Source organism: Drosophila rhopaloa, unplaced genomic scaffold, assembly GCF_018152115.1.
Source record: "Drosophila rhopaloa isolate 14029-0021.01 unplaced genomic scaffold, ASM1815211v1 contig_115, whole genome shotgun sequence".
In the NCBI taxonomy this organism is placed as follows: domain Eukaryota; kingdom Metazoa; phylum Arthropoda; class Insecta; order Diptera; family Drosophilidae; genus Drosophila; species Drosophila rhopaloa.
The window spans coordinates 6,684,525-6,709,831 of record NW_025334990.1 but is presented as its reverse complement, the minus strand read 5'-3'; the positions used below and the strand labels follow the sequence as shown (position 1 = coordinate 6,709,831).

At 37.5% G+C, this 25,307-nt stretch overlaps 2 protein-coding genes across 4 annotated transcripts in view; both read left to right on the top strand.

Moving 5' to 3' along the window:
• The first annotated feature begins 155 nt into the window (after positions 1–155).
• LOC108051939 (7SK snRNA methylphosphate capping enzyme bin3) overlaps positions 156–25,307 on the top strand; it is a 51,724-nt gene continuing 26,572 nt past the window's right edge. The window contains exons 1-2 of one of the 3 annotated variants that reach the window (XM_044456534.1): positions 156–389; positions 19,220–19,247. The gene's annotated coding sequence lies outside the window, so the exon portion shown is untranslated. Of the gene's footprint in view, positions 390–12,254; positions 12,485–19,219; positions 19,248–25,307 lie in introns of those variants that run through there. The other 2 variants (XM_044456533.1, XM_044456535.1) reach the window with 2 other exon arrangements.
• Positions 22,150–23,693, top strand: LOC108051941 (mitochondrial import receptor subunit TOM40 homolog 2). The gene is given in 2 exon segments (XM_017134251.2): positions 22,150–22,435; positions 22,438–23,693. Coding segments are annotated over 2 exon segments (1,014 nt in total). The 5' UTR covers positions 22,150–22,329; the 3' UTR covers positions 23,346–23,693.

Below are 25,307 nucleotides of genomic sequence, written 5' to 3'. Positions count from 1 at the left end.
TAGAAAGGAACCATACATGATACACAAAATTAAATGGGTTTTGAAAAGTGGAACGAAATGAACTATAGCTTTTTAATGTTATGATTTCCAACAATCTCGCTTTTTTTTTGCTTTCCAAAAGCTGGCAACACTAATGCGGACTGTAAGGGTAATATATTTATGTTAGTTGTTTGCTTGCGATAGGTTCACGCGTTTCTACGTCTCGACTCGGAAAAATAAAAAATTATGCGGTATTTTGCGATCAAATTGTTTAAAATTGTGCATAATTAAAATGAAATATACAAAAGAATAGTGCACTGTAACGTAAGAATGAAGCTGGATCGTGGGTTAAGGCTTTAATAAAATATTGGCAAATCGTTGTGGGACCCAAAGAGCAAGATTATTAAGCGGTAAGTCATTCCGGCTTTAATACGTTTACTTTTTTGTATTAATTTGGCTAAAAGCACAGCACGTGTGACTTTGTATGTGTGTGCGACGAACACTCAGCTGTTTTTGAGGTTTCTGTTGTTGTTTTTGCGCACACACACAAGAAAGCAATCAGTTTGAAAGGGACGGAGATAACTTAGCCCAGGTAGAAAATGAATAAAAGTAAAAGTGATTTCAATTTGTTTTTTTTTCTCGTGCACTTCAGTCATCTAATTGGAAGTGCAACACCCTATCTTTCTCTTACTTTCAAGTTCAATTGTAGTTTCGATGCCAATTTCACGCGTCATTTAAGCAATCAAATTTGTTTGCCCTGCCCCGCCCCTTCCGCCCACTTGCCAGTCATCGATAACTTTTATCGCGTGCCCGTCAAATGTCAAACTTAATTGCCAAGCTTCTATTTTTTTGCTGGGTTTTTATTTATATGCTGCTTGTCAAAACTCTGCGAAATGGGCGTCCCATTAGCGATTCATGGCATGCACCAACAATAAAATAACAAATTATTACGTAAAGCAAACATTTAAATGCACATTAAAATAAGCGCGAAAGAGCCATCAAAGATGCGTTGCCCGGTTTCTGGCTATTTCTCGTTCTTCACTTATTGCCCCTCTCATTTTCGCGCAGAGAGAATCTCTACAATTCTCCCCCATTGCATTTTCTGAAAATGGGGCAGCGACGGAATTCTTTTAAACGCACCAGCGACGCGCCAAATTAAAAGCCAAGGCGAATCAAAACAAAACCCAGAGGGCGCCCAACGGACCGAGGGGGTGGTGGTGCCGTGTGGGAGGCAGTGGGTGGCAAGAACGGAAGGGGGTCGAGTAAGTGGGCTTGTAGTGCGACGTCGCGGTTCTGCCTGCTTATGACGTAATGACAATAATTACAAGGCAAGTAAGTGGGAAATGGGTAATGGAAGTGGGAGCCGAGAAAGAAGGGCCTCAGAGCATCGCACTGTGGGGTTTATTTAAAAACTGTGAATAATTTGTTAATTTATTTTTTGTAAAATATTATTTTGGTATATGATATAAAAATAGTTTATAGTTTTGCACCAGCCTATGTATCTACCTATATATCTTTATGATAGCTGTTTTCTAAAAACTTGAACTTTCAAAAATAAACTTAAGAAATAATAAGAACGACCAAAACGTAGCAATTTGAGTTCGCAAACCAATAAATTGAATGTTAAGTTTAAGGCATTGCGTAATGGTTTAAAAGTGTCCGAAAAAATTACTCATACGACCTGTTATTTCAGTTAGAATAAGTTATTGGGTTAAAGGCAACACTACGTATGAGTGATAAACTTAAAAGACAAAACGGAGACCCTCAAACGCCGGTTTTCTCAAAAATGTTCTGTTCTTAAGCCTCAAAGCGCCCTAATGTACAAACAATGAAAGATACAAGACTGCTGATGTATCGTTTAACAATATTTTCAATTCCACGAACACCATTTGGGCCCACTGTTAGATTTAGTTGTTGTGCATGAACAGCAGGTGGCTGCTTGGGGGCAATGATAGGGGTGGTGGGAGGTACGAGAGAGTAGACAAAGGGAGGGGAATAGTGACGAGAGACGCAATCGCGTCAAATGCACACATACTCTTGGCGATTAAGCGTAACGGTACTCCAAGAGCAAGTAAAGTCTTCAGAGACGCGAAACGACAAAAAGAGAGAGATGCAGAGAGGAAGTGGGGCAAAGACAGACTTTGGGATGTGTTGCGGGCTCTACACAAAAAGAAAATTCACATACAATTGTTTATAGATTTATGAATATGACATTTTGTTTTGAAGAATATAAAATCATTATCGACCTAACATTATTAATATTAAATAAAGTAAAAACTCCATATATATATTGTCATTTCAATAATATATTTTTTTTTTCTGTGCGCATCTGTCACTGTCAAGACTCACGCATAAAGGCAAGAAAAATAAAAAATATAGCGCTTGAAAATTTAAACAGTTGGAGTTGCTCCTCGCCGCGCCTCTCGATTTTCCTCTCTCTTTGTGCGAAAGAATTTGGCAACGAAACGAAATTCCAGAGGCCACGTTTAACACTGTACGCTTTTTTGTTTCTTGACTGCCCCCAAGTTTTTGTTGTTATTGCCTTTTTGCTGCTTTGCGTTATTTCTAAATTCGTTCAATGTGTGCTCACTTTGTATGCCTCCCCCTCTTTGTTTTAGTTTTATTTTCCCGCCCGCTTTGTTTTGTTTTTCGCCTTGTTTATTTGTTTGTTGCTTTTTGGCAAAGTGTGACCCGCTTCCCCTTTTGTCCAGCTTTTGTCGCTCTCCCCTTTCTCCGCTCTTTTCACTAAGGGTGTCCTCATTACAAACCGCGCTCGTTTTCGCGACGTCATACTGACGACAAAGATTCACTTTGTCCTCGTCCTCGTTGTCGCGCTCTTTTCGCCTTCTTCCACCTCCTTTGCCTTTGCCGGCGCATGGAACTCCTTTTCGGTACCGTTAGCCTACACAGTACAATGGTTGGGTGTATTTTGTGGGGATTTTAACCGCATTGAAGTCCCATTTCATATACAGTGCTACCTCATAACGAAAAACTAATAAAAACCGAGTTTGCCCCTCCATCGAATTGTGTGAACATGCTCTTACTTTAACTACTATTGTTTACTGTTTACATAGAAAAGGAATACAAAATTAAACGATGATCTGAAATTTATTTTTTAGTTGATTTTTCGTCCAAGACCTAACAAAGTCCGATTATTGACATTTGGTTGGTTCCAAATGGTTATACAGCCCTTAACATCGTCATCATCCTCATCGTCTGATCAGATTCAATTCAAAATTTATTTATTCATTGTTTTCAATGAAAATTTTTCGAGCTGTTCACTCTTTTAAGTTGTGAATGTGAAATGTGTAAACCACTCTTACGAGTGGTTCGCATAATTGAGTGTTTATTCATAAGAGGAAGCACTGCAGATTGTATTCGTGGAAAAGCCCTTGACAGGGAAAACGAAGGACATAATCCTGTTAACCCTAATAATTTAGCTGAATAAATTTTTTCATAATCTTGACTTTAACTCCACCAATACTGAAATAATAGTTAATGTTACAATTATGATGGTCATAAGAGTGTTCCGAGACCTAAACTTATTAACTAGCTAAAATATTTTCCAGAAGAACCTAACCAGGGTGCGTGTTTTTTCATAGTCTTGTCTTTAATGCTGATATGTTTGTGTTTTGCCTTCAAGTCACGCGTACTTTCTTTTTTTGTTTAGCTCTGGCACGTAACTCTTTCATCTATACACAGTTTTATTTTATAGTTGAATATTTTCTGGCTTCTTCACAGCCTCCTTTCTTGCACCGCCCCTATTATGTTCTATAACTTCCCTTTGCTCACACCCTTAGATCCAGAAGAAAGTATTAATACTAAAAAAAAAAAAAATGATGCCATTTATATATGAGAAAAATTAGACCGAGTTGGTCATAATACTTTTATGTAGTTGAAAAGGACATGACAAGGCAAATTAAAAATCTTTAATGTTGAAACCATATTTGGTGAACAGAGTTATTTGCCAACTAAAAATAGTTAAACTTAATTGAAAATGGGTTTGCCTTTACACATGTACGTATATGTGTGTATACGTATGTATATGTTTGTACCTACTTTTGTTAAGTCTGGATTTTAATTACTTCATTAGGGCTTTGCTGTTGAAATGACTAAATTTTGGATGTACTGCATATAAATGGCATCTCAACTTCTGCCTCGGCCACTTTTTTATTTAATTTTTTTTCTTCTCATCTGCTTTTGTCAGTTTCTTGGTCATAAACAAGTGCGAGGCATAAACATGGCACACATTTTTGTGTTGCTTCCATATCACACACACTCACTCGCATATCTCTGCGTACACCCCAAAAAAATTTCAAAATCTAACTTTAAACCCTAGCTGTTCGGCCATTTATGCATATATTCAACCCATTCTTTTTTTAAACATAATTATAATTTATTGTCTTCATTGACGTATTTTTTTAATTATTCAACAGTGTCTTATATTTTATTTTTAATTTTAAACTTAACACTACCAAAAATGTACCCGCAAAAGTCTGCGTACACCTGTTTAAAACACAAATAATATTATTTTTAGTAACTGGTAGGGTATTCTTTTCTCTGCAAAACTTCCGTAAGGCGTCTCGGGATGGAATCCACTTTTTTTGTTGTCTCATTTGCTGTAATTTTCCCCTACTCCTCGAGAATCACATTCTTGAGCATTTTTTTAGATGTTATCGTGTGTCTTCGGATTTTCCTCTCAAGAAGATCCCAAAAATGCTCATTTGGGCTTAGATCAGGACTTTGGGGAGGTGTTCGCAGCTGATTTATGACGTTATACAGCAGCCAAAGCTTGGTATTCTGCGCCGTATGCTTCGGGTCGTTGTCTTGTTGGAACCAACATTCACTTTCGAGCCCTAATTTTTCAGCACTTTCTTTTAAATTGTTTTTTAATATGTCAATATAGATTTTCTGATCCATTATTAACTCGATAAATACCAATTTTCCAACGCCACTTGCTGCCATACACCCCACACCATTATTCCGCTTCCTCCTTGCTTTTCTGTGCCAACCAAATTTTCTTAATTTGAGGCTTCTCCGCTTTTCCTCCATACCAAAACCTTTCCCTTGATTCCAAATATGCAGAATTTAGTTTCGTCGGGAAATATAATCTTATTCCAGAAGTCTTGGTGTTTGGAAATATACTCATTAGTAAAGTTTAGGCGCTTATGTCTATTGACTTCCGATATGAGAGGTTTTTTGCGGGCGACTCTGCTATGGTAGTCAGCCTTTTTTATGGTCCGGCGTACAGTATCTTCGGAAACTCTTTTGGAAAATCTATCCTCGACCTTCAGCTTTGCCTGGTGAGCTGTCGTCCTTGGGTTGAGCTGAATAGATTTGATAATATTCCTCTGCTCGCGGATTATAAGCAAAGGCGGACGGCCAGAACGAGCCTTTGGCAAGATACTTCCAGCCGAGTTGTAGTTATCTATCACTCTTTGGATGGATGAGTGGGTTCTACCAACTAAAGCACCAATTTCTCTATAAGATTTTCCATCCAAAAAACCTTTTAATATAATTTTCCACTCCTCAACAGAAATTTCCTTGCCTTTTTGTTCCATGTTGCAATATGCTCGTTATTATAATGAAAAAGTTTCATTTTAACTGCGTAATGTCTATTTTTAGGCATTCTAAAGTAGATCGGCGACAACAAAATTAACGGAAATCGCACAATCCTGCATTCCTCGAAGTTGAAAACTGCTGTACGCAGACTTTTGCGCGTACACTTTTTCGTAGTGTTAGGTTTAAAATTAAAAATAAAATATAACCCCCTGTTGAATATTTCTAATATTTCTACGTCAATGAAGACAATAAACCATAGTTTTGTTTAAAAAAAGAATGAATAAAATACATGCATAAATGGCCGAACGATTAATGTTCAAAGTTAGATTTTGAAATTTTTTTGGGGTGTACGCAGAGATATGCGAGTGAGTGTACACTCAAAAAAATATACGCCCACAAACATTTCTGTCAGCATCTCCCGCTGCCACGCCCATTGGCCACCCCCTTTTTTTATTTCCACAACGCGGCTATCAATAAAGTTCGATTTCTGTCGCTCCATCTGTGTGTGTTTTTTTATACCCGTTATTCGTAGAATACTAAGGGTATATGAAGAAAAAAAGTGTTGTTCGACCGTACGAAGCTATTTTCTTAATCAGCATCAATTGCCAAGTTTGTCTGCAAAACAGTTTAAAAAAATCGATCTTGGTAATAATTTTTGTTTCGCAATCCACCTCCTTTAAACATTTTGGCCAACCTTCCTTCCGCCTCTGCAAACCGTGTAGTCAGTCGGTGGCGCTAAATTTTAAAAATTAAAGGTTTGATTAAAAAAAAAGGAAATGTTTTTCATAAAATCCGACATTTTGTAACAGTGCGTGAGTACCAGGTATCCCACAGTCGGAGCTTGTTTTTATCTGGCATTGCTGATGTGGTGTGGTGGACCTTTGTGCTTTAGCAAAAATATCTTACTACGGGCCACTGTAGTCATAAATCAAGTAAAACTAAACAAAAAAAAAAAAGATGAGTGAGACGAAATAAATTTATGCTTGTCCACGGTAACTTCTTCGCTTTATGCCAATATCTCTGATATCCCGTCTAACACTTCGCCTATCATGAAAAAAATGCTGGGTCAGCAGAAAGAAATATACGGAATGGGACAGAAGCCAACATTTAAGTTTTACCTTGTACTTGCGCTGCCGACTAGTATTATATTTCAAGTTGAAAACTTTTTTGTTTTCCATTGCATACAATTTCTCTGGTTTGTGATGCCAATAGAGGAAAAAGGTACGATTCTCGATTGCTCCTTCTAGCGGCTAGGCAGACGAACAGCTAATATTTTAACAAAAGTCATTTAATAGAACACCACTTTATATATTCCCTTTTTATTTATCCACATTGCTCAATATAGAAAGGACACACAGTCAGTTATGGCTAGATCGACTGGCCAGATTAAGGACATAATATATTCTTTATAGGTTCCGAAACGCAACCATCTACTTGGTACATACTTTTTAACAAATGCATAATTTAACAGCCTCTGTTTTTTTATAATTGAGCCTGAAATATAAATGCGTGTATCGTATTCAAAATTTGTATAATGCGAATCCTTTTAGCTTTCTTTTTCAATTCATTTTAAATGACATCAACAACATTTCCCGGCGACGCGACAACAAAACTATGCTTGGAATGAGTCAAAAAGCATGGCGAACGAAGCCAAATGAAAACAATGCGCGCATAAGTTGAGAAAAACAAAGCAAAGTGAAGCAACTGAGGAAAAGCTGAATGAAAAGCTGCGTTTCCCTGAAGGTAGTGGAACATGATGTGCAAAGGCACTGGGTGGCAACTAAAAATAGGAATATACATATATGCAAAACCATTTTGCAATTTTACTGAGCTTTAACATCTTTTTGCCTAACTTCTCCAACTTGAATGCAATCAAATACGAATGTAGATACTATATATGTATGTGGCTCGCCCACTTATCCTCCGCAGTTCGCGGCATCCGTATTTCATTAAATGAATAACCTTTGACAGTGTCCTAAGCTTTCTTATGTCTCTATTTATTCATTTTAGTATCTCCAAACCAGGGAGATGCAAATTTAAAGCGCAGCTATGTAATATATTTTGGGAGTGCTTTAATCATATTAAATATGATGTCAATGGGTTCGTAAGATTTTTGTGATGACTGTTTTATTAGGAAGCCAGTGATCATTTAAATGAACGCTTGTGACACAATGGTAATTAAATCCGAGGCGACGTATACGTCGCCTATGATTCAAAAATATATTTTTAACGGATGGTCGAAAAGTTTTATGTTATTTTAGCACACTCGCCATGAACAGTGATGAACTTAATTGTTGGCAAAATAAGCTTTTTAATCTTTAAGACTGTTTTTCTTCAACGTATAAAATATTCTGTTTAAATAAAATGTTGAAAAAAAACTTTAAGGTTGTCTGTGTTTATAGACTATTTTTATTCAAAATTATTGTCATTAGAAATGAATGTTAATAGAACGGATCATTTTAATTATATATTTAGATGTTAATATATTATAGATTTTAGGTGTTCTTGTTTTTAATAAGTTGACCACGGCTGTAAAATAACTATTATAGGTCTGTTCCAATAATATGACCACCAATGTAAGCTCGTTATTGTCGTGCTTGTCTAACGACTGATTTTATTACTGCCCACAGGTAAATTCCAACTCAGCCTTTGTATTAATTAATTACACATTTAAAACAGTCATCAATATGCTAACTGCAATAGCACTAAGAGACAAACGAATATTTTGCAGCATTAATTATCGGCTTAATTTTGATTTAAAATATTTTACATGGCCCAGATTTACCGCAACTCCGTTTCCTTTCTACGTTTTCAGTGGGAGCTCCATTGGTCGGGTGAGAGAAGGAGAGAGAGAAAGAGTGGGGGAGTCGAGTGAAGACCGTTTGTTCCATTGTTTCTGTTGCTCCTGCATTGCCGCTGCATTTGTTTTTGTTGCTGCCAGCGCAGCTTGTGTTTGAGGGCCGCAATCTTTTGTTTGCATTTTGCACATTTTTAATCCACGCTAGTGCATCTGTCACCGAGCTCGGCAACTCTCATTAGTGAAGCTTCGTTTTGTTGCTGTTCCTTGAAATCATACTCGCTTAAATACTCACAACGCTCTGACCTTGATGGGCAGCACCAAAAGAAGAGGGGAAAGCAGAGGGCCGAAATTCAATGTGCATATGGCAACAACAAGCTCCCGCAATGCATACCAAATACAGTGAAAAGCCAGTAACTCGAATTAACCCAAGTCGAATCTTCTGTAATACTTAACCTCTGCTCACAGGAAAAAACACTACAAAACAATTTCGAGTTTCCCGACTATAAGATACCCCATAGTCAACCCTCATCGCGCTTTCCGCACCTAAAATTATGGTTCTAATACATATGTACATATTTATATTTATGTTTATTTTTTGATAGCGTCGAAATCTTTTTTTTTTTTTTTTTAAACCATATATGTACATACCAGTGGCCAGGAGTTTTAGTAAAATCCAAGTCGTTTTGCTTTACTTTTAGGTATGCAAAATATCATGTTAAAGCGCTGCGATAGAAAGTATCTTATAGTCGACTCGTTACATGGATCTGCCTTCTTTTTTCTCTCTGAACGCTAGATGGCTGGTCAACGAACCTGTTGCCGTTTGCCTTTGTTAACAAATAAACACTAGTTGTTAGTTTTTATTATCTTAAAAAAATTTTAACCACAATAGCTACGATAGATGGGCAACCACAACGCCAGAAAGAGATAGAATTGCGGAGAGCCTTGCACTCATTCGGAAAACATGAGCAAAAATTATCAGCGAGCGATTGCGGAGAAGAGAGCATTATTACAGTGGGACCAAAAATAATCATTGAGTTCGCCTAAGTTCGAATCCATAAAACCTAAAAAATCTGTCGTTGCTGCACCTTCATAGAACCATAGGAGATCAAGCATAAACCCGTAGAATGCTTTAAATTTGAGAATTTGATTTTTTGTTTAAAATATGCATTGATAAGCAGCACTAAAGGCACCTTTGGCTTAAATTAAATTAAAGTAAATTCCGCTAAATCATTCGCAATTTACTTCGATATTTAAAGTAATTCGTGTCGCAAAAATGATTTAACTTAATTTGAGAGTCGATAAAATAAGTTTCTGTAAATAGATTAAACGGGTTTGCTTGTCAATTTTTAGATTTAACTGTTCCGAAAACGCCTTAAGTTATAAATATCTTAAATGTTGATAATTAACATTTTTTATTTATTGATATTCCAACATAAAATTTTAAATTTAATATGGAGTTGTTTAAATGATTTTTTCTACTTTTTATTACCACTGTGCACCATTATGTCCCCTGCTGACGACGACAGTGCGACAGACCGAAAGTCCACGTTTCGTAGTCGACGAGCATGTGGATAACTTTGACAACGATAAATTGTGATACGTTGCTTCGGATAAATAGCGGGAGTCGAGAAATGGCTTTCTTTACGCCTTTTATATCAGAATGCTGGATCCTAGCACTTGTCGCTAGGATCTTGGCTTCTGCTGTAGCTCTGTCACCTTAAGCATTCTCCTCTGAGCCTCCACTCTCCTCCGGTCCACGGGTTTCAATGGGCCCAGACTGCTCGACAGTTCCATGTATGCGCTTATCACATTGTGGCGCTATTTATAGTTTCGCTTGCAGTTTTTTCGCTCTGGATCCTCTTTTCACTTCGGTTGCGGTTATATTGTTGGTATTGCTCTCGGTTATGTTGCTTTACGGTTGACAAAGTGTTATACACTGAAAAAAAACAGATCACATTTTGACATGGTGTGCTGTTTAACGGAGGTGTGAGAAACATGATAAGATACAAATTTTTGAAAAAAATTTCGAACAACTTGCCTTCTTGAGACTTTTCAAATTTAATTAACTTAAGTTTGTCAACTTATTTAGGCTTTTGTTACGGTTCATATATGATTGGAATTTCGAAATTTCAATCCAAGTGTACAAACTCTTTAAGGCAGCCTTTGCTTGTACACAACTTATTGGAGAAGTTTATACAATTCATCATCAATGGTCCTTGCCATTTATTTACGGTTTTGTGATATTAGGTAATTTTTTTCATGTTTTATTGTTTTCCGTATTAAAATCAAAACCAAAAACAGCTGTTTTCTAATGACAGTACTTTTTTGCATTGTTTATATTAGCAGCGGTAAAAGTTTAGAGACACTCCCCCAATGCTTTTCCGCAATACAGGGAAAGCTCTATAGAATCTATACACTGTATCTAAATAACTTCATGCTCTAACGTGTATGCGCACCGTAACGAAATTAGACGATCCCTAATTGGGTTAGTAAGTGCGTTATTTATGAGAGCTTGCCGTAGAGTACACAGAATAAGAAAGCTAATCAGAAAGTTTTCGACCATCAGCACTCCACCCCAATATTATTCTGTTACCGAAATAATCCCATTACCTTTCACACGGCCGAAAACAATTACAAATGAAATTCTGGTGTCTAAAAACGTGAAACACACGTAACCGAACTACAAATTTATGCCAGGACTTTCCAGATTTAGTGCGTTGGCCACAATTTATTATACATTTTCATATGTTGCACACACAACAAAAGCAACAGCAACAAAAAAACGACAAGATGACAACAGTCACTACTGCTGCACCGCCGCTTTTGGCACACAAATCTCAATTTAAAACAATCAAACGCAATGAAAAACATAAACCGAAAAGAAAAAAGCAAAAGACCCCATCGGGCAACATAATTTGAAATTTTATAATAGCGACTTCAGTATTCCCTGCATTGGTTTTGATTTTTTGTAAATAAATAAATATAATAATTTAAATATAGCAATTTATTTAAGGTTGGTTAGGTGCTAAAATATGTGCACAAACACACCCAACTGCGTTTTTCAGACCAAGATAGGATTAAAACAACAAAAAGAAGAATTCCAGTTGTATAACGTCATAAGGAATTCTAAAAATGGTACAACCATAAATTGAGAATTATATAAAACAAGTTTGAACTCGAACAAATTTTCCTCTATTCAAGGGTTTAGGTGGCGAATTCGAATATACCCTATAACTTTTCGAATACAGAGTGCAAAAACGAAAAACTGTAAACAAACAAATGTGCTCAGAGAGGGACACACACACAGATACCCAGGTGCACAGCGATGGCGCAATACACACACATACGCACAAACGGTTCTCTCACTGTTTGCTCACTACTTTCGGCGCAGAGAGCGGGAAAGACAGTGAGTCAGTCGGTCAGTGAGAGAGCGAGTAAGACAGAGGGCGAGAGCGACAAACAAATGGCAACGAACCAAACGACAGACCCGCCGTTCCGTCATCCCGTCATTCCGTCGCACAGTGGGTCTTTAAGTTCTTCCGATTTTCAACTCTTCCTGTTATACATACAAAGAGTAAAATTTCATCTTTTAAATTCTAGATATGTGAATATACATATGTATGTGTTTAACCGTGGGAAAAAATTGCGTTTCTTCTTCCAGTTTAAGTCCTACAAGTAAGCCCTATTTTCATTAAATTGTATTGATGTAATTGTGGCTGTTGTTGTTGCTATTACTAGTTAATTTTTGTTGTTGTATTCATGTTCAACGTAACATCAGTGATAGTTAAAATATATTTTTCCGCTTTCCACATGGGAGCATGTCCACTGTGCGTCGTTCCGTCGCCTTTCCAAATCGTTCCCTGGCAACCACGGCGCAACGCCTTGGCAGTGAAACGTTTCATTTGCTGAAAAAACGCGAACGCATTCGGAACGCAAGTGAGCGAACGTCTCGCAGCGATATAGCATAACAAAAAATAACGCGATCGAGCAGCAGCTGCCCGCAGTGGAAGTGAGAAAAGACCGACGGCAAAACAATAGGCACGGCAGATTAGTCGTGCGTAACCGAGTGACTAAACCCGGAGGCAGAGCCAATTCAAATAAACATTAAAAATCATTGTGGCTAATTAAAAACGTTCGAAACTTGTAAGTATTGCTGGAAAAATCGAGATAATTCCTCCCTTTTTTCACCCCGGTGCAAGTGTCAAAATTGCAGTCTAGTGTGTGTAAATGCTTTTGTGTCTGTGCGCGAGTTTAAATAGCGCACAAAAACAACAATTAAAGATATTTAGCGAGCCGTCTCTTCTTCTGATTTGCTTTTGCAACGAAAACAACAACTACGACATCGGCGACATTTGCACGCAGAGAGCGAACAGTGTCACGAGAGTGTTTAAAAGTATAAAAAAATGTATGTGACTTACCATGTTCGCATGTTCCGCGAGATAACAAACCACTGTGCGAGAAATAAAACTAAGTGGAAATGAAACGAGCGGCGAATGAACGGGGCAAACAGGCAACAACAACAAAAGCAACCAAAATAAAATGAAATCCTATAAATAACAGCAAGAAATATTTATCAATAGCGGGTAGAGGTGCGGGAAAATAATTAAAGCAGCGAAATTAAAGCGTTTCAAACTGAAATTGGCTTCTGCCTCTTTAGATACCTTAAAGGGTATTTAATAAGTGATTAACCCAAAAGGTGCAAGTCATGAGGCATTGTTTAATGGCCTGTGCCCCTAAACCGTTACTGAGCTACCCAGCTAATTTTACAAATTATAGTAAAGCAATTGCATTTAAACATGCCTTTTAGGCCGCTTACCACGATAACCGAACGTTAAATGGGAAAACAGCAAGTTTTGGATTTCTTACTGACCTCAATAAGTTAGCAATCTGCCCAGTATCTTAAGTTATACAAAAAAAATTACCCACCAACAACGCCCCTTTGCCATAAGACCCCCTCAACCAACAAACAGCCTGGCATGTTTCAATTTCATTAAAATGTCTGGCGGCAATTAAATTTGCATAAATTAGACAAGGCAAGCGCATTTGACGCACGCTTGTGTGTGCAACAAATAAGAAGAACCGAATAAAGAGAAAAAGAGAGAAATACTTGGATAAAAAAGTGAAAGAAAAATCACACTTTTCCGTCATTAATCAAAACAAATGATAGGACCAGCTCCGCAGTCTATTTTCCTAATGTCGATTTTTCGTTAATTTTAATCAAAAAAACAAAATGATAGCAGATTTTATTTTAATCACATTTTCAAAATTGATAACTATTTTTTATTAATATTTTAATTGACATATGTATTTAAAGTAACGCCTTATTTTTTATCTTTACACTTTGTCGAGCGATAAATGTTTAGATAATTATTTAGAATTGTACACAAACTTGACTAAAGAACCTCTGAAATTATAAAGCTCTGTAATTATATTGACATTAACGGCTATTCGCACTTCGACATCGGGCAGAAACATCTTTAATGAGGCAGAACCAATTTATAATTAAAAGAAATATTAAAGCGCCAAACGAAATAAGGCAAACCAAGTTAGGGCAGATCCCGAAAAATCAGACTCTCGCATCAACAGAGTAGGATAGAGAGATGCTGGAAGAGGGCGTGAGAAAGAGAAAAAACGCCAAGCTGCTTAGCGACGGAGGCAATAACGAGTTTAAAGCTCTTCTATCTTTGAGCTCGCCAGAGCCATATACCCACATTGGACTGAAAATCAGACACACTCTCGCACAGTCGGATGCTATGGCGTAAAGTTTCTATACTTTTATACTTTTATTTTTATACGCGCCGGGCAGCCCAAAAATAATCGCATTATGATAAGAAAAAAAAGAGCGCAAGCGTCTCTTGTTTGTGTGTTAGCTGTGTAAAAAAAAGAGGTAACTGAAAGAACGAAATGTAAACTTTATCGAAGCTTTCGTACCCTTGAAATCAGATATTGTTTACGCACTGAGGGGCAAATGTGTTGATCGATTGTGATAGAACAAACACGAACGCAATTGGATAGTTAGGGTTGTGAAAAGGTATGAACTTTCGTCTCGAAGAACAAATTAAACTTTTCGCATAGAAATCGCAATAACTTTTTGCAAGGGTATAAGAATGGACAAGAGAGCCGAAAGCCAAAACCAAAACCAAGAGCCAAGTTGGGCAGCACACAATTTATATTTGCTTTTAATGCTTGTTGCTGTTGCGCTGCCTTTTTTTGCTGCCTGCAAACAAATAAAACTGGTTTTCAAGTCAATTAAACAAAAAAAAAAAAACGAAAACAAAAACAAAAAGAAATAAACAGCATCTACAAAAGGAGCATTGAAAACAAGCACAGAAGTTTGGTTGTGAAAGAACAACTTTTCCAGCGATAGAAAAAGGAAAATTTATTAAAACATGAAATCCCAGAAAATAAGATGTCGCACAAATGTCAATGACATTTTTGCATCATTTCGTTAGCTAAACGGCCCTTAAAACAAGTATAAATTCCAATTAGTGCCAAAGGAAAATAAATGTTATACGATTTGTATTGAGCCACATTTAATTACATTTTATTGCATGCCGTGTACTGCGCACTCAAGTACTTAATCATCGTAACTGGCGTCCTTTTCTGGCAAATGCTAGGGCTTGTTAAAACATAAATGCCTACAAAAATACGCAGACAGCGTTTAGACGTATGTTCAGAGTTTGTAAAAACCCATATTGATACTGGTCCCAGACGAATCCACAAAATTGAGTTTACCTTGTTGGTTTAAGGATTCATGAAATTTAGTACAATATTTATGAAATGATTTTTCTTTGTATAAACCCGCTGGGAGTCAAACATCTATGACAACGAATGTTTTTAAATGAATTTGATAAAGAATCTCAATTTATGTTGCTCTACTTAAGTAATAAATAAATAAAGTAAATGGAAATGGAAATGCCTCAAATAAAAATGCAATAACTATGTTTTGTTTTAAATCGGTAAACTGGTCAACATTTAATCTTGGCAATATCAGATTTTAAATATTTCACAGAGGCTAGTGGGTGAATGTTTATGTCCCTGTGAGTGTACGTGCGGGTTCATCCGGCCTCAACGGGCTTATCATTTCGATTTTCTGCCTCACACTCTCCTCGGCATACAAATATCGATTTAAAAAGCTCTTGTTTAAATGAAGGCCTCAGAATGTGTGATGGGTGCCAAAATATTCCAAAAGCAAGCGGCATATACATGCAGGAAAATTTTTCTGCAAAACTCTTTTAGTTGCGAAAATGATATGTCAGATGAATGCAAAATGTGTATGGAAATCCGAATCCAAGCAAAACAAATAGCATGATGATAGAGTTTTGGTTTCGATGAAAATTCCTTCAAAATTCAAACATGAAAAATATTTTAAATAGCGTTGCTATTCAAGAGAAATAACGATGATGAATAATTTGACTAAAAGCTACCGAATTAAAAGCAAATAAATAGCACACAAAACCTTCAAAAAATAGTGGGCAGGCAGCAAAAAAATAAATAAACAGAAAGTAACTAAATGCCGACGGCAACTGTCCAAGATTTTCATAGTGTGCTTTTTGACATTCTCGCTCGGCCAATTATAAAGTCTATTTGGGTAAGACCTCAGGGACCTGACAGTTGACAATCTTTTTTTTAATTCAGCATTGCGGAAAGATAATATGTGTACCTTAAATATTTAAAAGCCATATAGTTGCACTTGACTGTGTTAAATAATTTCGAAAACAATCCGTGGTTGATTGAATTGGAATTTTTCACATCAAGTTTCATTTGGCAGCTGCCCACCGAAATCTATTAGCATAACAATAGCATAGTTCTCTTGGAAAAAAACACTGTTATTTTACGTTACGGTTATTTCGCGATAACTTTGGCTGTCGAGGTACCAAATTCATCATAATCTTTATATATTCTTTTTAGCTAACGAGACATTTTTCAACAATAACAAAATTTATTCTAACTATTGAAACTCTGCCAGCAAAAGTCTAGGGTCTTACATATCTCGTTTCTTATTCCTTCAATACTTGCCTCTGTCCCCTTCCTTTAAAAGAGCCGGTTGGTGGTTGTGTCCTTGTCATATTTCGTTCCCATCAGAGCAACCTGTGCACCAAATAAGCTCAACCAATTTATTTTCCATAACAACTGTGAGCTGGGTGCCCTAGACAACAACAAAAAGAAAAAGAGAACGATGTTGCTGAATGGCCCGACTGTGAGATACCCGCTACTCACACTGCGCTGTTTAAAAATATTTTCCATAGCTCCAAGGCATTTGTAAAAAGAAACCATAAAAGTTAACTTCCTTCAAAATTGTTTGATTTGCACAGTTGTTTTAAATTTGCTAGTTTAGGGGGAGTGGCATAAATGTTAAACTAAATTGTTTTACTTTCTCAAAAAGGGTTGGTGTTGCTATTGTTTTCCAAAACCACATTATATGGCTAGATCGAGTTATTTTGAAGTATACACAATATAAAGGGTTAACATAATATACATAATAATATACCCTACATGCTAATCGAGGAGTACCAGGTATAGAAAGAGGGAAAATTGTTGAAAATTCTGTTGCCCTTCAACCATCAGAGAAATAACGAACGTCCAACGCTCCGAAAATTGGCACAGTCAAAGCGCTAGACGCTCTGTCCCCGTTCTTTTGCTCGATTTTTTGGCTTGGTTCTGTGTTTCTTGCTTCTTTTCCCTTTTTTAGGCCTCAATATGCATTACATTTACGTGTTGGGTGGAAGGAGGCGCATTCATTGTTTACAGCAGGCCTATTCGTAATATTGTGTAACAGACACAGCAACAGCAGCTCTACCAGGCAGACTCATCTCCTGCGTCCTCCAGGCAGGCCAATTCTGAGCATGTCGGATCCATGAAAATTTTTAGGTCGGATTTTTAGTATGGAAATGAAGATGAAATTTCCCACCACTCTATTTTTTCTCCTCCTTTGTGTGCTGAATTCTGACTGATGCCCACCCTATGCTGTACGAGGGAATCTCGGATTTCCTACATTTAAAGGATATAGAACTGAAGTCGTTTTTATTGCACCAAATTATTTCCTTTATATCCTTTTGTAATATAATAGCAAGAATGGTACTAGATTTGTAAGATGAAGAAGGTTTAAGAGTGAGGTTGCGTTTATGTCATTTTAAAATTTTCAATTAATTTCATTTAAATATAGACTCTGTGTAGACTCTGCTAAATTTTACAAAAAGCTCTCACTTTTGATAAAACTCTCCTATGCTAAAACTAATCAATCCGCTTTGCATTTAAATGATTTTGATAGTCTGTGCGTTGAGGTTTTATATGTCAAATGCGGTATCGGCCACCAAAAAAAAGGATCGCTACTGATTTGATCTAGTCATTTTTTTGAGTCTAACTATGGATGTGGACCCCTCAAGTTAGAGAGTTGGTGTTGAACATCCAGAGCCTTTTGATTCCAGAAGAGCCAGTTTATTTCAAGTTTTTTTTCCAGTTTTGCAATTATCTGTCCTTGCTATCCAAATTATTGATACAATACAATATTTTTAAGCTTCCTGTAAATGTCCAAAAAATGTATTTTTTTACAATTTTTTGCTAAAAGAAAATAAATACAGCAAGTACCCACCCTTCGTTTCGAGTGTACACTGAATTTCCAATTTGCCAGCAAGAAAAAGCTTTAGGCCACGACAGTCCAGTAAATTATTCCAAATGTTTGCTTTTTAAAAAATTGTAACTTTTGTCATACACTTGGTTACCTTGGATTTTATTCTCTTCATTTACAGTTTACGCTCTGCTGAAAGAAGAGCTTCGTGGGCGTGAAGAGTGTTATTGATTTGGTTTACAGGAAAGACAAGGGAGGGGTGAAGTGTGGAAAGGCATTTTTGTGAATTTATTTGCTAATGAAATACCATTTATGGCCTCGTCTGCCTCCCGTCTCTTTTTCCCTCGCCACAGGTGCGCTGGTCCTTGGTATCGCTCCAGGAAAAGGTGAAGTGGGAGGAGCGATATCAGAGAGACAGGGCGGATGGAAAACAGGAAAATGTATTTAATATTTTTCTTTCCAAGGTTTAAATGATTTTTATTGCATTTTTGCTCAATTTCATAAAAGAATTTACCAACGAAGGAATCTGAAAAATGAAAGCTTTACATCGAAGGTTGACTTTAGATGTGGCTATAAAAACATTTGTAAGCTTCGTAAATTATGATTTCCATTTTTCATGCATCTTTAGTTATTTTTTCAATAATGGGATAAATATGCCGATTTCGGATTTTTCTGGATAAAACGAAATATTTAAATTGTGAAGTTAAGACGTTCTTGAGTCACAAAGCTGCATTAAAATGACAAATTAAATAAAAACATCGCAAGGACCAGGATAAATAGGCAGAACAAGCAATATAAACCCCACCATTCCCTTCAAGCGGATGCCCTCATAAAACATGCAATTAACTGTACATGAGGGAAAACAATGAACGTTGGGTGGGTTGGATTGGTATAAGTGGGTGGTGTGAGAGGTTGGTTTGAGGTGGCTGAGAAGTGGATAAACCATGAAACAAAATCGACAGCAAAGCCAGCTGTATTGCGGAAATTGTTGGTTTGTAATTTGAATTTGCGCCATTTGCATTCAATGTGCCTCTCGCAAATGAGACACAATGAGTGTGTGTCCTGCGACCCAAGCAAACAAAACCAATGCACTGAAAATGTTCTATGAACTTCTTAAAAAAATGAAAACTAGCCAAATCTTTGAAGTTACAAATTATTCCTGACAACAAAGTTTGTAATACTAATCTATACAACCATACAACATTTAGAATTCGCGTTGATTTGGAATAAGTGGCTTAGTTGTTTTCTAATTTATTTGTATACTTATATGTACAGTTTTTAATATTAAAATGTTTCTTAATTTTTTTCAGAAAACGCCGATTAAAAAATACTGTACAGGTATGTCCAATGACTTATTGATTTGTACAGAAATATTCCAACCAATATTCACCCAAAAAAATATTCCGGTTATTAACTTTTAAGTAAATAAAATTTTACGGTCAAAAAAACCAAATATAATTTTTTAAATGTCTGAAAAACAAAAAAGTTAATACTCCCATATTTCTAAGGAATATCTCAGTTTTCTAATGATTAATATTTCTAATTTTTGTATAGGGAAGGTAAAACTCTTATTCCATTATTTCGTTATCCTTTGACCTTTTCCCTTCGCAAATTCTATAATTTCTTTGAGTGCTCATTTGTGTGTGAGTTGGTGTGCGTTTATTAGCTTTTGTAACGGTCCCCAAACGCCTTTGGGTTCTGACACGCAACCAGCAGCGATGCGCGGCGTCTCCAAACAGAAAGCGGATGTCGTCGGCAATATTTTCTTGGCAAGTTTTCCACCCACTCTCCCTGAGCGAGCCATGCCTGACTGACCCCCCTTTTCAATCCTCCGCTAGTTGAAACTTGTAGCAAAGTTGTGTTGTATCTTCAAGTCAATGAGCTTTTTTATATGCGTATGCATGGGCTGGTGGGGGTGCAGATGAAGTTTGTTTACTGTGTTTGTGAGAAAATAAAGTTGCTCGACTTTTGCTTTCCCGATTCTGGGCGCAAAAGTGTATTAAGTCTGTGGTATATGAGTGGGCCAGAAGGAGATGTCTTGAGCTTGATAGGCATATAGTATATTTTGCTGCGTTCCCACTTCTCTCCGTCTTGCAACTTTAGTCACTTTAAGAGGATTTTGCAATAAGTAGCTGAAAGTTATGTTAACGATTCTGTATGTGCGTGTATAAGTTTTGGGTGATGATAATCTAAAAGTTACGGGGATTTCGGTTTGTGAATGTACAAAAAGTTTGTCACGCGTTAAAATAAAAGAGGGCACCATCAATTTTATAATTAATACTTGCACTGGCTTCGGGATTTTGTGCCCTAATGTTGACCCTATGACAACAAAAGTCAAGATTTGTATCGACAAATTATACTATTTTTTATTTAATGTTCCTAAGTTTTTTTCATTTGATTAGTTATTTATATGATTATTAGTTGACGTCGATATTTCAAAAATGTTTAAATTTGTGGGAAAGTTAAAAATTTTCTGAATTTCTATGCTTTAAGCAAAGCCACTTGTTTAGACCCCGATCCACTTTTGAACTCAATTCCCGGCGTTTATTACCTACCCCAATGATATCCACATTGTAAGGCCTCGCATTCACATAAATTTCGAACTTTCCAAACGGCAATAAATTTAAGTGAACATAAATATTGACGATGGAGAACTCTGTGTAGGGATAAACCTTTTACATTTAAGGAACTAACCTTTAATAGGCAGAAAGAGGAGAAGGAAATCTCCCACCGCCAATGGCGTGCAGTTAATGAGCTTTGCCTTCGTTGGGCGTCCACCACCCACCACCCATCGACACTTTTCCCTTCCGCTCAGTGGTTTTCCTGAGGCGTACAACGCGTGCATTTAATATGTTCGGTTAGTTAAATGAGCCAAATTAATAGTGCACGTGTTCAAAAGCGAGAGGGAAAGATATTGAGGCGGCAAGGATATACTTTTGGTGTACTTAAAGTTCACAAAAATATTGAACCCAATACCGATTTTAAGCCGTATGAAGGAAATTTCCTCACATTCTTAAATCTACCACTGGTTTTCTTCGATATTTTAGACCCCATTCACGCGTTTCTGTTAAAGATAGAAATAATGATTGACAAACATGTTTGTTTCCTTTTGTTTAGGTCTTTGTATTCAGGACCACAAAATTCCATAAAGTATGAAAATGTTTTGCCTTAGTGTGTGCACTCAAAATTTAGAGAGGAAAATGTAGTGCTAATTGTGCACTGCGGTTTGCACACGCTGTCACAAACCTTTACATTAAGGAAATTGTGGTTTGCTGCTGAAAATGTAGCATTTTAGGGAAACAAAATATGTAGCATGCTGAGGAAACAAAAAATATCTTTCTATTAGCAAGGATGTATTAAAAGCAGCCCTACTGTTCTACTGGATTATCTTCGAATGCCTTATAAAAGGATTCCAAAATCCACACAGTCACTTGCCTTTAGCATTACTTTTGGGTGGTAATCAGCTTGTGCTTTCTTTACATAAGGATGATTAACAACCTTTAATAAGGCATTTGATGACACCGCCGTCCATATAATGGAATTGTGCACATGAGAAATGGAATTATGGTCATGATTTATGGAATACAGTGGTTTTCTCTACTGCGATTTCTCTTGTCCAATTCAAGTTTTTCTTTTTTTGGATGGCGAATTAACCAACTGAAAGGAGTTCCAGTCAATGCCTTTCTATGTGTGGGGTTCCATGTGTATCTTTTTGTCTACCAGAAGTTATGATATGCTTAGAAAAGTTGGTCAATCAAGCTTCTATGCGTTTAGTCACTGCCAACCGAGACTGGAGTAATAAGGGAACAAAGATATAAAAGCGTGTGCGCGGCAGTTGTATAAATACTTTCCATATTTCTTTCTTAACGACTTGCCGGTTTCTTTCCTTTTCAAAACTAATTAGCCAATAATTTCATATGTGACACATGTATTCGCTTAAAAATTTGTATAAATTAAAGTGTGTTAATAATAATAGGGTTTTGTGTTTTCTGAAGTTAAGATTGTTTTCACAAGAAATAATGTCTTTCCACTAACTTAACCAAACTGGACATAAAATCTTTCAATTTAAAAACCTTAAAAAAATGCAGCTTAACTTCCATATTACTTTATTTTTTTAGACTTAAAGTTTTTATGGTTTTTGTGGCTTGGCAAATTCGAATTTCTTTTTCGTTTTTATGTTAGAGCTGTTCAATCTATTTTAAACTTTGACAATCGCTCCTACTGAGTTTTTAAGGGCTACCGTTTGTATCGAGTATTCAATCGAATTCAAGCTCTCTGACATTTGGCAGCATATAATTTTAGTTTCATTGTTTTTTTGATGTCTGAGCATTCGCAACACATACGACGCCGAAACAGAAACAGATTTTAAGAGGTACAGCTTTAAAATTGTAAATTGCATTAAAACCCACACCATTCAAGAATGGGGAACGTGATGGCGTCTACCGCAGGCGCTGACTCCTCCCGTGTTTCCGCCGGACTGGGACTGCCGGAGGTGCCCCCGCTCCCTCCGCCGGAATGCCGCCTCAGCTTGTGGAGGCATTAGAGGCAGAGGCTCGCAAGACGCAAGAGTTGGCCAATCCCGGAACAGTCGAGGAGCTGCACAGTCGCTGTCGCGACATCCAGGCCAACACATTCGAAGGCGCCAAGATCATGCTGAACAAGGGCCTGAGCAACCACTTCCAGGTGACGCACACCATCAACATGAATTCGTCGTCGCCAAGTGGCTATCGCTTCGGAGCCACATATGTGGGAACCAAACAGTACGGTCCCAATGAGGCCTTTCCCGTTCTCCTGGGTGAGATCGATCCAATGGGCAATCTCAATGCAAACGTGATCCACCAGTTCACATCTCGACTGCGGTGCAAGTTCGCCTCGCAGTTTCAGGACTCGAAGTTGGTGGCCACCCAGCTGACGGGGGACTATCGCGGTCGGGACTACACAATATCCATGACGTTGGGCAACCCGGGCATTCTGACGGGCTCCGGAGTGATTGTATGCCAGTACTTGCAGGCCGTCACCCAGAAATTGGCCCTTGGAACGGAGTTGGCCTACCAGTACGGACCGAATGTTCCCGGTCGCCAGGTGGCGGTGTTATCGGCGGTGGGACGCTATGCCGTCGGTGATTCGGTGTGGTCGTGCACCTTGGGACCCGGTGGCTTCCACCTCAGCTACTACCAGAAGGCCAGTGAACAGCTACAGATCGGAGTCGAAGTGGAGACGAATCTGCGTCTGCAAGAGTCCACGGCCACGGTGGCTTACCAGGTGGATCTTCCCAAGGCAGATCTGGTGTTCCGCGGCAGTCTCGATTCTAATTGGCACATTGCCGGCGTCCTCGAGAAACGCCTTCAGCCGTTGCCGTTTTCGTTGGCCATCAGCGGTCGAATGAATCACCTGAAGAACAGCTTTCGACTGGGCTGCGGTCTCATGATCGGATGAATATAATCGACTCAATTGAAGTATAGCTGGGAACCAGATAACAAAGCTATCAAACTGGGGGATTTCTTTGTTATTTTCTTGCAAATGGGAAATTAAATGGCACGGCAATTATAAGAACATGGATTAAGTCTGACTTGTCAAGTTTAGAGACCAAGTTATCAAAATACTAAAGCTAAGCAAGGCAAAAACGGCCGAATCCTGCTATGTTGGGTTTCCCATCGTGTTTGATTTCGAAATTTAAAATTTAAATGTGCAATGTTGACAAAGAAATTGATCAAATCAACTCGTTTCTATCGTAATGTGATTAGTGAAAACTTGCAAAAACTAAATTGAAAAACCATCCTGTAATTTGCTTAAATACATACTTTGGCAATAAAGCCAATGGAGTTAATGTTATGAAAATTGTAACATTAAAAAAAACCAACATTGAAAAACCAAATTCCCCTGGATATTGACTGCAATAATATTTTACATATAAGCATTGCTATATCTGCATGTGGGCATGAATAAATTCATTTCCGGTTCGTCCTTGCTCCTTCCGCTTTGACAAAAAAATATTACATTGAAGGTCTGCCAAATTCATGGACAATCAAATTTAAGAACCACCATTAAATCCCCCACGATACTATCAAATCGGTTGCTACTTTTGGCACTCCATCAAGGCATCTCCCTTCTGGTTTTAATGGGTGTATTGTGGGTCACATTACCCAAACCGCGTCCTTTTAGTGGCGCCAACATCAAGGCCGATGCAAAATGGCGTCACTGCCCAAATACAAAGCGCCAAATGGCGTGTGCACCGCATTAGCATTCCACCCATTCGATTCACCCTTTACGCTGTGCAAAAAGTTAAAGTTAAAGTGCATTTCGGGATTTGCTAAGCTCTTGAAAAAAAGTGCAGAAAGCTTCAACTATTTTTAGATTTTGATCGGCTAACTTGAACATGGATTGCCATACTATAAATCCTGTCAATTTTAAATTTTTTAATCGAGCTTTTATACAGACATTTTGACAAAAATCGTTGATTTTTAAACATATAAAGCAAATTAAAAATAAAACTTACACTTTAGATTTACACTCAATTAAATGAATTTTCCTATTTTCCCTAGCAACCTTTTAATCTGTTTAAAAATACCTTTGTAAAAAGGTAAAGGTCGTAAAATCTAAAATATTTGTAGTTTTTTTCAGCACTTTGATAAAGTTTTTGTTAGCTCGCCATGTCGACAGTGCGCTATTTATACAATTGGCGCTTAAAGTTTAATTAAATGCTAAAGGATACCAAAAAAAAATTAATTGCACACATTGAGACACGACGGATTTGTTATATGCTTTCGCTTCGAGGTTAATTAAAACGATTCGTTATGTTTCGAAATACGTCGACGAGGTTGAAGTTCATCGAGGTGTTAAAGTTGTCAGAGATTACCTTTCAGCCACATACCATACAAAATGACAGAATGTGAGATGTGGAATTGAATGGAAGTGAAATCGAGATGGGAAGAGTGTCTGGGATGGGAGTCTACCACCATGCACACCTTCCAACCCCTCGATATATGTACGCATTATGTTTGCTTGCCTTTTGCGTGTCCTCCATCAGCCAGCCTTGAGCTGTCTACTCCCTATTGCCGTCAAAGCTGTGTATCCTTGGCATCATCAATTAAGATGCGCACAGCCAGAAAAACAACTGCAAACACGCATATAAGGCACTCGTTTTGAAAAAAACGAGGACGGAAGCTAACTTCGGCAAGCCGAAGTTTTAATACCCTTGCAGACTTTGACAAATTGCTAAAAGTGAAAAAGTAGCGAAAGGAATAAGGTATACATAAGTAAACTAGATTTGCATCGTTTCAAGTCAATTGCTTTTATACTGCAAAAATGTCATATACAAATAGAAAAAAAGGGATACTTTCGCAGCCTTTAACAATTTTTCCTATCTCCTTTAAGATATAGACTTCCGAGCGGCAAGCG